General features: G+C 26.6%; 4 protein-coding genes across 4 annotated transcripts; 3 read left to right on the top strand and 1 right to left on the bottom strand.

The window, feature by feature from the left end:
- Window positions 1–1,565: 1,565 nt before the first annotated feature.
- GO595_001965 (Ropporin-1-like protein) lies at window positions 1,566–2,171 on the top strand (the record flags this gene model as incomplete). Its single annotated transcript, XM_067914821.1, has 1 exon — window positions 1,566–2,171. The coding sequence occupies one exon, from the start codon at window positions 1,566–1,568 to the stop codon at window positions 2,169–2,171; it is 606 nt and encodes a 201-aa protein (XP_067777651.1).
- Window positions 2,172–2,478: 307 nt separating this feature from the next.
- GO595_001964 (uncharacterized protein) lies at window positions 2,479–2,901 on the bottom strand (the record flags this gene model as incomplete). Its single annotated transcript, XM_067914820.1, has 1 exon — window positions 2,479–2,901. The coding sequence occupies one exon, from the start codon at window positions 2,899–2,901 to the stop codon at window positions 2,479–2,481; it is 423 nt and encodes a 140-aa protein (XP_067777650.1).
- Window positions 2,902–6,240: 3,339 nt separating this feature from the next.
- Window positions 6,241–6,657, top strand: GO595_001963 (histone H3.2; the record flags this gene model as incomplete). Its single annotated transcript, XM_067914819.1, has 1 exon — window positions 6,241–6,657. One exon carries the CDS (start codon window positions 6,241–6,243, stop codon window positions 6,655–6,657), a length of 417 nt encoding a protein of 138 aa, XP_067777649.1.
- Window positions 6,658–11,938: 5,281 nt separating this feature from the next.
- Window positions 11,939–12,457, top strand: GO595_001962 (Trafficking protein particle complex subunit 3; the record flags this gene model as incomplete). The annotated part of the gene is made up of 1 exon (XM_067914818.1): window positions 11,939–12,457. One exon carries the CDS (start codon window positions 11,939–11,941, stop codon window positions 12,455–12,457), a length of 519 nt encoding a protein of 172 aa, XP_067777648.1.
- Between the last annotated feature and the right edge of the window lie 177 nt (window positions 12,458–12,634).

Here is a 12,634-nt window from a genome sequence, read left to right as displayed (position 1 = left end):
TGTACTAAATTTATAAAAAATACATAATTAAAAGTTTTGTATTATAATTGTCATAAGAAATAACCAAAAAATTTATTTTTATTAACTTGTAAATAGTGTTTGGAGGTATTGTATTAAATTTTCTGTGTCATCTTTTTCTTGTAAATCCTCAATTGTCTCACCCAGCAATTCGAAATCAATATACCCCAAAAGTTGTTGATCCAACTCGAAAACTCTTCTCAATCCGTTTAGAACATTATCCAAAACATCATTTGAGACTTCAGACAACATTTCGAAGATCAAATTAAACCCATTATGTTCAGCAATTTCCAAAGCGATTTCATTATCACAATTTTGCAAAATTATACCTAAAGTTTCGACTACTTCTATTTTAGAATTATATGAAGAATCATTAAAACAACTACACAACACAGGAATTATTCTATTCGATTTAATTAAGTCCATTGTCTCATCGAACTTTTGTATAAATTGATGCAAAAACTCAGTACCAATTGATACATCCACAGAAGTTTTCGGATTTGCAAAAAGATGCCACACAAATTTAAATAGGTTTCTATATGTTATCATGTCGATATGTTCGGTATATTCGGAGTTAAATATTAACAACAAAATACTTTTCGATCGCCTTCGAACATTTACATCTGTTAAATTTATACCTTGAAGTGCTAAGTCAATGATTCCGTTTTTAATAACAAATGGAATCATGGATGGCATAGTTTTAATAAAAAAATAACAATTTTCTAAAATTGGAGATACAGTATTTTCAGATTTGGTGGTCTGTTGGATATGTATAAATTCTTCAAATATGTGCTTGCGATCAAAACAGGACTTAGTGCACTTAAAAACAGGCTTAAAAGAATACATGGAAAATACTCGTGAATTATTAGAAAGTGGTTTTTTGGACATTTTAAGCATCCTATCTGTGTAGTTGAATGTAGATTCAAGCTTAAGTAAGAAATCAAGTGATGAAGAGGACAAAAATGATAAAATAATTATGGCTAATATTGAAGAATGCTCACCTGTAATTTCAGCAATAAAAAAAACGCACTGTACAAACTCTTCAGTAACAGTTTGGAATGGAAATTTTTTGATTTTGAAGCATTTAGAAAGAAGCATTAATGATGACATTAAACAATCATCAAAAACACAATCAGAAAGTTCTTGTGATGAACGCCCTTTTTCATACGCTGGAGTAATTCTTTCTTTGGTAAAATAAATTATCCAATCATATAATTGCATTGGAATGCCTGAGTTAATTAAAAGAATCATGTCAACGCTATCATCAAATTTGTAAACGTAGTTGGCACATTTGCATATAGGATCAATATTTTTAGCTTCAATTTGTTTTTTTGTTTCAATGATGATATTTCTCCAAACATCTATATTATAAAATTCATCAACATCATTTTCTTCAAAAATACTACTGAGAGAAGCTAACCCAAATGCATAATTTAGAGATTTGTATGGATCACACATTCCTTGCCTAAACCCATTTTTTGTCAATTTTTTTTGTGAGAAAATAAAATTGTCTTTCCAAAGCGGTTAAAAACGTTATATAGCAAAAAATGTTTACCCGCATGTTTTGTGCCGAGCAAATTCAGATTCCTCCTGATTTGCCTCCCATTTTAAAAGCATACTCAAAAGCTGTCATTCGCGCAAAACCAACTGATCTAATTTCTTTTTCAATTGATTATTTCAAGAAAATGCTTGAAGAACCTCCTACATCTTCTGCAGGGTATAGAATCACATTACAAGAACTTCAGGACCTCCGCGAGACATTAACAGATGTTCTAAAAACACAAAATGAACTCAAAAGAGTTGATTATCAAGTTGCTTGTGAAGATCTCGGAATTTGTCCAGATGTACTTGCTAATATATTACGTTTAGGATTTGCAGACCAGGAAACTATAGATCTTTATATGTTTATGGGAATTGCTTCAACATTAGTCTCGCCAAATTTCGATAAAACAATTTTAAATTTATTTAAAATATTCGAAGATGAGCAATGTCAGTCCAAAATTCCTACGGCGGCATTTATTAATTTCTATGAATTTATGGCAAGTAAGGATCCTAGCATTCCTCAAGAAAATGTTAAAAAATTAAAAGATTCTGCAAATGAAGAATTCATCACATATGATAAATATCAAAGTATTTTTGAAAGCGATGAATAAAAAAAATTGTTTCTTAATTATCATCTCTAAATTTAACATATCGTTCATTGAAATATGATATAAACTATTCAAATTTCATTTTTTATTTTTGTGTGATATCACTAAGAACACTATTTATTAAAATATTAAGAAAATATATCAAAACAAAGAATATTTCATAGTGCTATGAAATGCCAATCATAAGTGGTTAGTTGGCTATAACTTTTTAAACTAAATTTAATTTAGAATTTATATTCAATGGAAAATTGACAAGAATATCAAAAAATTACTGTATAATGTAATTTCTGTTTTAGTAATAAGAAACTTTTTATTCATTCTTTTCTTCTTCTTCAAATTGCTCCTCTTCTTCTTCCTCTTCAATAAGAGAATTTATTTGTTGTCTAATACCGGAGACATGGATTGGTACGGAACCCTGAACTTCAAGGTCAACAATGTTTAAAGGTGAAAACAAAACATTTATCTGTTGTTGTTCAATTTTCTTTGGTATTAAAGAAGCTATTAAGCAAGTACTTTGTGTTGCAGTGAAGCCATCTTTATTGCTTTTGTCTGGCTTGATTATTTTTACATGGGCAAAAAGTCTTATAGGCGAATCATCTCCATTTTCTGGTAATTCTGGGATACAAACATTTGTAATTGAAACATAACAATCATCTGGAATATCAAGGTGTGAATTTTCACCAGGTATCACTTTTTTTGCCCAAAATATAGATTGTTTCTTTTCGTCAGCCATTGATTGCCACTTTTTTCCAAAATGCTTAATTAGGAACTTCCTAATTTAAAAAGGGATTTTAAAAGATTCTTACATTCCAATTATCTTACTGTTTTAAAAGGATCGATTTTTGAATTAAGTTCATATACCAAAGAAAAAAATAATAAAATTGAAATTTCAATGTTTAATTTAATTCTATAAAAGGTTTCTTTAAAAACAATAATATTTACCAAAATATATGTTTACAAAAATATTATTTTAATTCTACTAATTTTTTTATTACAACAACAATTTAATTATTACAGTAACATTTGTGGTTGAATTGGGTATATTGATGTTGTTTCCCAATTCCTTATCAGATAGCATATAAATTGAATTCCGCAATTCCTAAGTTTTTTTGCAATTATAGGGGACTTAAATCGATTTGCTGAAAACACAATTGCGGGTCCGAATAAAATTGATAACAGTTGTGGTGAAGTTCCATTAACATCAGATTTAGATACAAGTTCTTGAAAAAAACCTACTAAGAACATTAATGATAAAAGGTGTGCTTGAGGAAGTTTTAATGTAAAATTTAAAAAATTTTCTTCTTGACAATTTTTAAGAAATTCATCAAATAGTGCAGTAGGTATCATCGAATCGGCAAGTGATTTAACCCATGATAATAACATCATAGAAACATCATAAACACTTCCTTTTCTGATTATTTCGATAGATACTCTTTGATCATATGTTTCATTAATCTCAATTTGATTACCTGTTTTAATAAAAATATCATTTGTTGTGGTAACATTTTTGGATAACAATGTTTGAATAATAAAATATTCTATATATGGTATAGGAAGATATGAATATGTTTCTCTTTGACTCCATAATAATTCATATAACGAAGAATTAAAAATTGAAAAACTACTGTTAATACTATATGAAATATAGTTGATATATGATTTTGTAATGTTTTTTATGGGTACATATAAATAATATCTGCTTTCAAAGCGAATGAACACAAGAAAACATAAATTTGAAATTTTTTCATCATCAGTAAAAAGATTCTTTGCAATATGTGACAAAATTATCATGTGATATTTTTTGGATATAGGGAAAATTGAAGCAAATATCAAAAACAAGATCCATGTTTTATATAATCGTTCTAAATTAAAACAATTTGTTGTTTGCTTTGCCAATTGAAAAAAAAGTTCATCAACTAAACAAGGTATTCTATATAATAATATAATCACTTTATATACATTTTTCATTGGGTTTTTACAATGAATAACATTTGTGTATTTTAGAATCATTTTTGATATGAAATTACCATTTTTCTTTAATTTTTTTGGAATAGATTTAAGAAGTGGTTTGCGAAGAGGTTCATATGAAAATGAAATTAAATCTTTAGTTAATATGTTTTTCCTTTGAAATGCATATCGTTTATGGTTTCTAAAATTATATTTTGCAAATTCTTCAATATTATATTTTGAAAATATGCTATTTTCAAAATTCAATTCTGTAAAATTGATATTAAAAGCATATGAAATTAATTCATGTGAAGATATTGGTTTGTTCATTAAAATATTTTCATTCTTATTATGTTTTTGAAATTTTAATTTCTTTTTCAGTGGTGGTGAATATATTTTATGAGTATCTTTTCTTTTCCTTTTATTTTGTGTATGAAACATTTCTATTTTTGTGTTTTTATAAAAATTATTTGGTGTATTAGATATTCGCTGATCAAATTTCCCAGCAAAATTTTCTTTTGTTTCTTTTACTTCATTTTCAAAATTTTGATTATCAGAACAAAAATCATGAATACAATTTAAACTATCAACTTCTTTTTGATTATTTTCAATTCCTTGAAAATGAGATGGCCTATTCTTTATTGAATTACCAAGATTTTTAATGATTTCATATTCTTCACCTTCTAAACTTTTTAGTTCTGGTGGTAATTTGATATTAGAAATTTTTTGTTTTTCAGATGTTTGAATTCTAATATTTTTTGAATCTGGTTCAAATGTAAGTTGTATCATGTTTGGATCATAAATAATACCATCTGTTGGTAATTTAAATATTGTTTCTTTTGTAGAAGGATCATAATAATATTTTATTCCAGACTGCTTAGAAAAGCATTCATAATAGACTTTTTTTCCAAGCATGTTTATAAAAATAATTATATAGGCAAAACAATTGTTTTATGCGAATTTGAATAAATTATTCGAATTTTTCGTTTAAAAAAATTTAAAATTTAATATATTTGTGTATTTATAAAATTTAAATTCAAAACATATAACAAAATTATTATGTTATGCACAAATTTAAATTGCCTATTGTTATCTCCCAATATATAAACTTACTATTTATGAAAAAAAATAAATAAAATTTATTCAAATTTAAATTATGAAAGGAAAATGGCTTTGGATTCATAAAAAAAATAATTATCCAAACATGTTTCTTTAAAAAATCAATAAATTATTAGAACAAAATGGAAATCTTTTCTTTCCTTTAAAATTGCAAAATGATATTTTTTAATCTTCTAGAAAAGAAAAATATTTAGAAGTAGCTTATCACCAATTTAATACAAGGAATTTCATTGATATGTTTCTAATATTTTATCTTATTATTATTGTTGTTTTTATTATTAACCAAACAGAGCAATACTCGCATTATAACCATAGAATTGGTTGGTTCATATTCTTCAATGAACTTGCTTTGAAGTAAACTTATAAGTAAACATGTTTTCCCAGCCCATGTTGATCCAAAAACATATGTGTTGAAATAAATAATTCTGGTTCAACTTATGTATCGTTTAAATTTTGAATGCAAAATGTTTTGAATAAATTACTCAAAATTTTTCGAAGTGCATTCAAATTTGAGAAGGTCACTTCACCAAAAACTAATCTAGCTAGACGGTTATATCAAAAATGACGTAGAATTGCATAACATCAGAAAAAGGAGCAATGAATTCCATGAAAATAACTTTTATTGATATTATTTGATATATTCACAATTTTTAAGATAATATAAAATAATAGCAAAGCGAAAAAAATGATATTATAATATCATTTATCTGAATCAAAATCTTTCATTTCTAATAATCTGCTAATGTAATAAGATTTGCTTTTCTATACAAATCATATTACATTTTTTCTTTACAAATTGTCCGTACTTCACTTTTTAATTTTTGTTTCTAAGAAAAGGTTTTGGCGTTGTTTTTAGCCGGGAAGACATTACTTTTTTTGATGCCATTTTAAGTCAACTAATTTTGACTAAAACCTTTGTATTTTATACTATTAATTATTGGCGTAATAAAATGACACTATTCTAAACCACAGATATTCCCGGGGAAAAAAAACAGCATTCTGATAAATGGCTCGTACAAAACAAACAGCTCGTAAGTCTACCGGTGGTAAGACACCACGTAAATCACTCGGTGCTAAGGCAGCACGTAAGTCAACACCAGTTGTTGATTCTCAAGGGGCTAAAAAACAACATCGTTTCAGACCAGGTACAGTCGCTCTTCGTGAAATCCGTAAGTATCAAAAGAGCACAGATCTTTTAATACGTAAACTTCCATTCCAACGTCTTGTTCGTGAAATTGCATCAGGATTCCGTGGTGATCTTCGTTTCCAATCTTCAGCTATTGCAGCACTTCAAGAAGCATCAGAAGCCTATCTTGTAGGTCTTTTTGAAGATACAAATCTTTGCGCTATTCATGCAAATCGTGTTACAATTATGGAACGCGATGTTCAACTTGCACAGCGCATTCGTGGTGAAAGAAATTAATATATTTATATAAAAAGTAAAGTATTTTAAAATTATACTGGTCAGGTGGGATCGTGAAAACCGACAAGAGTTTTGATTATCACTTTTTTATGACGCATACGTATCGATATAAATTGTGAAGTGTGGTAACATTTTGTATTGATATAACTGTTAATACCAACTTTTTCAAAGCTTGATTTCACTTGCAAGTGATATTTGAGAACGTTGCATTGGAGGGTTGAGAAACAAAACCTTTGGCTCATCCTTGTGTTCTTATGGCTAATAAATCAAAAATACTTCAAAAAACTTTGAATCCCCTTATGTATCATGTTCCATTATTAATAATATTCATTATGCAAATTTTTAATAATTATGAAAAAATTTATTATTATATATACAAAATAAAAGTCAAAGATACCAGTGCCCTCAGTAACTACAGGCATGCAGCAAAAGTTAATAACACAAAAAATACGAAATTTGAATATCACCATTGTATTCATTTACAAAACACATATAACATTAAATATAGTATATTGAATGGTGATATATTTGGTTTTAGGCATGCTATGTTGTTTGTGAATGTATCTATGTATTCATTTTTCCAATATTCAAATAATTTATTTTCTTTATTAACAAATGAAATTTTTGAATACCAACAAAAATACATTAATATTCTCTGCTATTTTATTATTTTATTTTCCTTTTTAATACTTTTTATATTTTTGATAAAAGAAAATTTTGTTAAATCAAATAATATAAATTCCAACAAAAAAGTTCCATTAATATTTATATTGTTTTTCAATTTCACAATTCAAATCTTTGATCCTAGTGATGATACACTTATTATATCTGATTCAAATGATTTTAATAATGATTTTAAAAGTGTTACAAAGTATGTTATCATTCGAGATGGAATTCTTAATATTCCAAATAATGCTTTCTATAATTGGCCATTATTAACTTCTGTTGAAATCAGTAATACGGTAACATCAATTGGTAATTTTGCATTTTATAATTGTACTTTAATAACATATTTAAACATACCAACATCTGTTACATCAATTGGAACAGCTTCTTTTTTATCTTGTATTCATCTTGAATATATTAATGTTACAGGTAATGATCATTATTCCAATGATATTAATGGAATTCTTTATGATAAAGATTTTAATAATATCATTTGTTATCCAGCTGGAATCGAAAATATTTCGTTTAGAATTCCAGATACAGTTAAATCAATTGAAAGTTATTCATTTGATTCATGTGCAAATTTACAAATAATAATTTTAGGAGGTGTTGAAACAATTGGAATTTATGCATTTCGATTATGCACTTCATTAAAAAATATTACAATTCCAAATTCAGTTAAAACATGTGGAGATTTAGCATTTTGTTTATGTAGTAATCTTGAAACAATTATATTTGAAGAAGGATTTACAACAATTACAAATTATTTATTTCAAGATTGTATAAGTTTAAAAAATATTATAATTCCAAATTCGATTATATCAATTTCTAATAATCCATTTCTTGGTTGCATAAATCTTCAATATGTTAATGTCAAAAACGAAAATGAATTTTTTTCTAATTATAAAAATGATGGAGTTCTTTATGATAAAAACATTACTAAGTTAATTAGTTATCCAATTGGAAACAAAACAAAAATATTTTCAATTCCAAACACTGTTACTTCTATAGAATATGGTGCATTTTATTATTGTCCTAATTTAGAAATTGTTATTATTGAAGAAAATGTTAAAACTATTAATTCATATACATTCTTTTCTTGTAGTTCTCTTAGATGTATTTATTATTATGGTGAATTAGATCCAGTGATTGATAAAAGTGTTCTTAATGGTGTTAATGCATCTGTTATAATAACAGAGAATTATCAAAGTGAATTCTTCGGAAATTTGAATGTTTTTAATGGAACAATTATTGATGAATGTATTCTTCCAACATTTACATTTAGTAAATCAAATACTTTTTCACATTCAAATACGTTTTCACATTCGAATACATACACAATTTCTGATTTAAAAAACAATTTCAGAAACAATTAATAGTGTAACAACTTTATCTTTTTCGTATGTTTTGACTTATACATTATCAATATCATGTTCATTAACTTTTGCAGAAACTCAAACAAAATCATTTTCATTAATTGTTTATAATTCATCAAATACTTATGTTGAAATGGAATTTATTTATTATGATTATACAGTTATTATTTATTCATCATATTATAAATATTATTCAGATTTTTTCACTATAATTTTTACCAATGAATTACAATCAAATGATAATAAAACAAAAACAATTATTATTATTTCTGTATGCGTTATAGTGATAGTTATTATTGTAATATCATTACTTATAATATTGTTAGTCCGTTTTCGGAATAAAAAAGAAGTATTTAGCGAAAATTGTAATTCAGAAATAAATGAAAATGATTCTACAAATACATTCACATCAGGAATATCTAATTTAAATATCAAAGAAGATCCATTTGCAGAAGATTTTAAAGAAGATAAATTTCTTGGGAATATATAAAGAATATTATAACTATTTTGTTTCTTTCAGTAAATTGTGTTTTAAATGGAAATTTTTATAACTTTTAAATCTTCGAAGATATGAATTTTTTTTTAGTAAAAAATTTTGTTTCATAAAACTTCTTATAATGGATTTTTAATTTTGTCAGCACAATGGTAAAAATTGCCTTTCTCAATATTGCATTCAAAATATCATTATAACCATAAAATAACATTTATGATGTGTTCATTTTAACGTACAATACTGTACGTTAAGCTATTTCAGTTCACAAAACGAAACCGTTTATAAAGTTATGAAATTCCTTGAAAATGTTCGAACATACTTAGTGAAACAAAATTTTAACGTAAATTAAAAAACCCAAATGTCCGTCAGCGAAATATACTACTCAGACAAATACTACGATGATGTATATGAATATCGTCATGTTATACTTCCTAGGGAAATCAGTCGTAGGGATCCTAAAGATCATTTGCTTTCTGAAGATGAATGGAGAGCACTTGGAATCCAAATGAGTATTGGGTGGATACACTACCACCGTCATGCACCTGAACCAAATATTTTATTGTTCCGTCGTGAACATCACGGAAATTACCCACATTAAATTTTGTTTAAAAATAAATTTTGCTCATGCTATTCTGCTTTTCTTTACATATTGAATCATTTGGCTACTGTGTATTTGTTTTATTTATTACACATTATTAAATGATGAATCACATATATCACATGAGCATAATATCTTTAAAAAATTGTGAGTGTGGAAAATTTTGGAGCTACCTTATGCTTGATGAAAAACTGATAACCATTTTAGTATACCAAGTATTTATTTGATTTATTTGAAATTTATTTTAATAATTTGCCGCATCAAAATAATGTTAGGAAGTCTTTAAAATGATTTGGGGCAATACTTGCAAAAGCATCTTCATATTGTCATATCTAAATTGCGAGTTGTTTGAAAAAAATCCATTTTTTTTCAGATATTAATCAAAAAGTACGTACATACGTTAAATTTTTTAGATGGATTTAAATCCAAAAATAAACAGATTTCTTCGTTCAAAATTTTTATTTTTCATCAGTAGAAGTGAGATACAAGGTGAATTTGATTATCTTGAAAATTTTTTACAATCACATTCATCAAATTTTGATGATTTCTTCTTACAATTTTTATCAGGAAAACCAAAAAAGAATAAACAAGAAGAAAAGTTAATTCCAAAATTTTACAAACAAGTTAATACACCACATCAAAAACAACCTTTTTCAAATTTATTTAAAGCAGACCAATTAATAGATTCAAAAATACTTGGAAAAATTCTCGAAAATCGTTACCTAATTCCACATTTTTTTGGATTGCAAGTAATGTCAATAGTTAATTCACAAATTGTTCATTCAAAGCAAGAAAAAATAATGTTCTCATCTTTGATAGAAATTGGTACGACTCTTGACAAAGCTGAATCACCAAACGAGTGTATTTTTTTTATTGTAATTGCCAATAAAAATAGAGACCATGCCATAATTAGAGATTTTTATCCTTTAATAGTTCTTTTTATTCAGCATAATCCACAGTTCAAAAGCATTAAAAAGAACATCTCACTTTGTTCTCTTTTTGCACGGTTTGTAATCACCAAGCTCAATCTTATTTACGATAATGAATTCAGAGGAATAATTACAAAAAATTCTTTTCTTAAATTAGACTTCATGAATGTATTGAACTACGTTGCTAAGTTTGATCAATTCCTTGTTGTATATGAGAGGTTTCTGGAGTTGAACGCTTCCAAAAACAAGTTCCTGGATTTCACAGAGTTTGTTCGATATGACAATTGCAGAATCCACCCAAATATCGCAGAACGTTTAATTAAATATTTGCCGGGCCCCAAGGACACGAGAGGAATATCATTTGGAGAATTTGTTGCATTTGTTTCACTTCTTGATGATAAGTCAACAAAATCAGCATTGAATTTCTGGTTTAAAGTTTGCGATATTGACGAAGATGGAATTTTATCAATGTCAGAAATGCATTACTTTTATAAATTGCAAAAAACAAAATTAAAACTCATTGATACTGAAATTTTGAAATTCAAACAATTAATACCTCAAATTATGGATTTGATTGGTTGCAAATCAATCCTCCTTAGCAAGTCAAAAATTAAAGAGAGCGGAAACTGGGCAACACTATTCAATTTCCTCATTGATCCAGGATCGTTTTCGGAATTAGATTATATTGATCCACTATATCAAATGAAGAGCATTGAAGACGGCAGGTAATGATGTATGCAAATGTTTATTGGTTCAAAAAAATTTTCAGCAAAATGTGATTTCTAAAAACTGTTTGTATGTTAATATTAACTTTTTTTCGAGTTTTGTGTAAGAAAGAAATTAGATCTCATACTTTTATTATATATAAAAATAATTAAGAATTGCATTAAAATATTATCTATTAAATTATTATTGTTAATTTACATTTTCCGTTTTAAAAATTTGAATTTTTTCAGTTACAAATAAATGAGAAAAAAAATCATTAGTTTGCTTATCAAGGTTTATCATGAGATAATTAATGACTTAAAATTTCTAAATAAAAAACACATATTTCAAGCATACATAAAATAGGAATGATAGAGTATGGAACCAAAAAAGCATTTCTACATTAAAGCATACCATCTTTATCTGGAAACACACAAAAAAAATAAAGAGCTGTATTAAAAAGTGACGAATAATCGGTTTATTCATTTTCAAGTGACATTTCATTATTATTAGAATGTCGGACAAGTATGTAAATGTTGAACTCTTTGCCTTAACTTATGGATCTCTTGTTCGCTCCATTGTCAAGGAAACAAACAACATTGAAGATGCAAATGCAAAATTAATGAAGATTGGAACTAGCATTGGTAATAGAATTACAGACGATCTTGTAGTTCATCAAGATTCATATAATATTAAAACATTCCGTCAGGCATGCGATTTGATTGCAGGATCATTTAAGACATATTTAGGTGTTTCATGTCAACAAATTGATCAAACTGAAAATAGTGTTACACTCCGCATTTCAGAGAATCCTATTACACGTTATGTAACAATTCCATTGGAATATGATGGTCTGGTTTACCTTACTCCATTAATTGGCGCTTTAAAGACAATCTTTGCTATGCTTCATTTTTCAACAGAGGTAAAACTCACTGTTGATTCCTTAAGAACTAATGCTAACTCTAACGATATTGAAGTCAAATTGATTGAGATTCTTACAGATACACTTCCACTTGGAGAATACTTAAACTGATTTCTTTGGTTTTAATCTTTTAATTTCTTGGTATTTATTACGCAAATTTGCTTTACTTTTTATTTTTTGGGATAATAATTAATTTCAAAAATCTAACAATTAAAATATCAAACATAACTCATTCCCAAACATCTATAAAAGTAATTTGTTTTGCATGATTGTCGTAAACATAACTCA

Source organism: Histomonas meleagridis, assembly GCF_020186115.1.
Source record: "Histomonas meleagridis strain 2922-C6/04-10x chromosome Unknown contig_16, whole genome shotgun sequence".
Classification (NCBI taxonomy): Eukaryota; Parabasalia; order Tritrichomonadida; family Dientamoebidae; genus Histomonas; species Histomonas meleagridis.
This window is presented reverse-complemented; position numbering and strand designations above follow the sequence as displayed.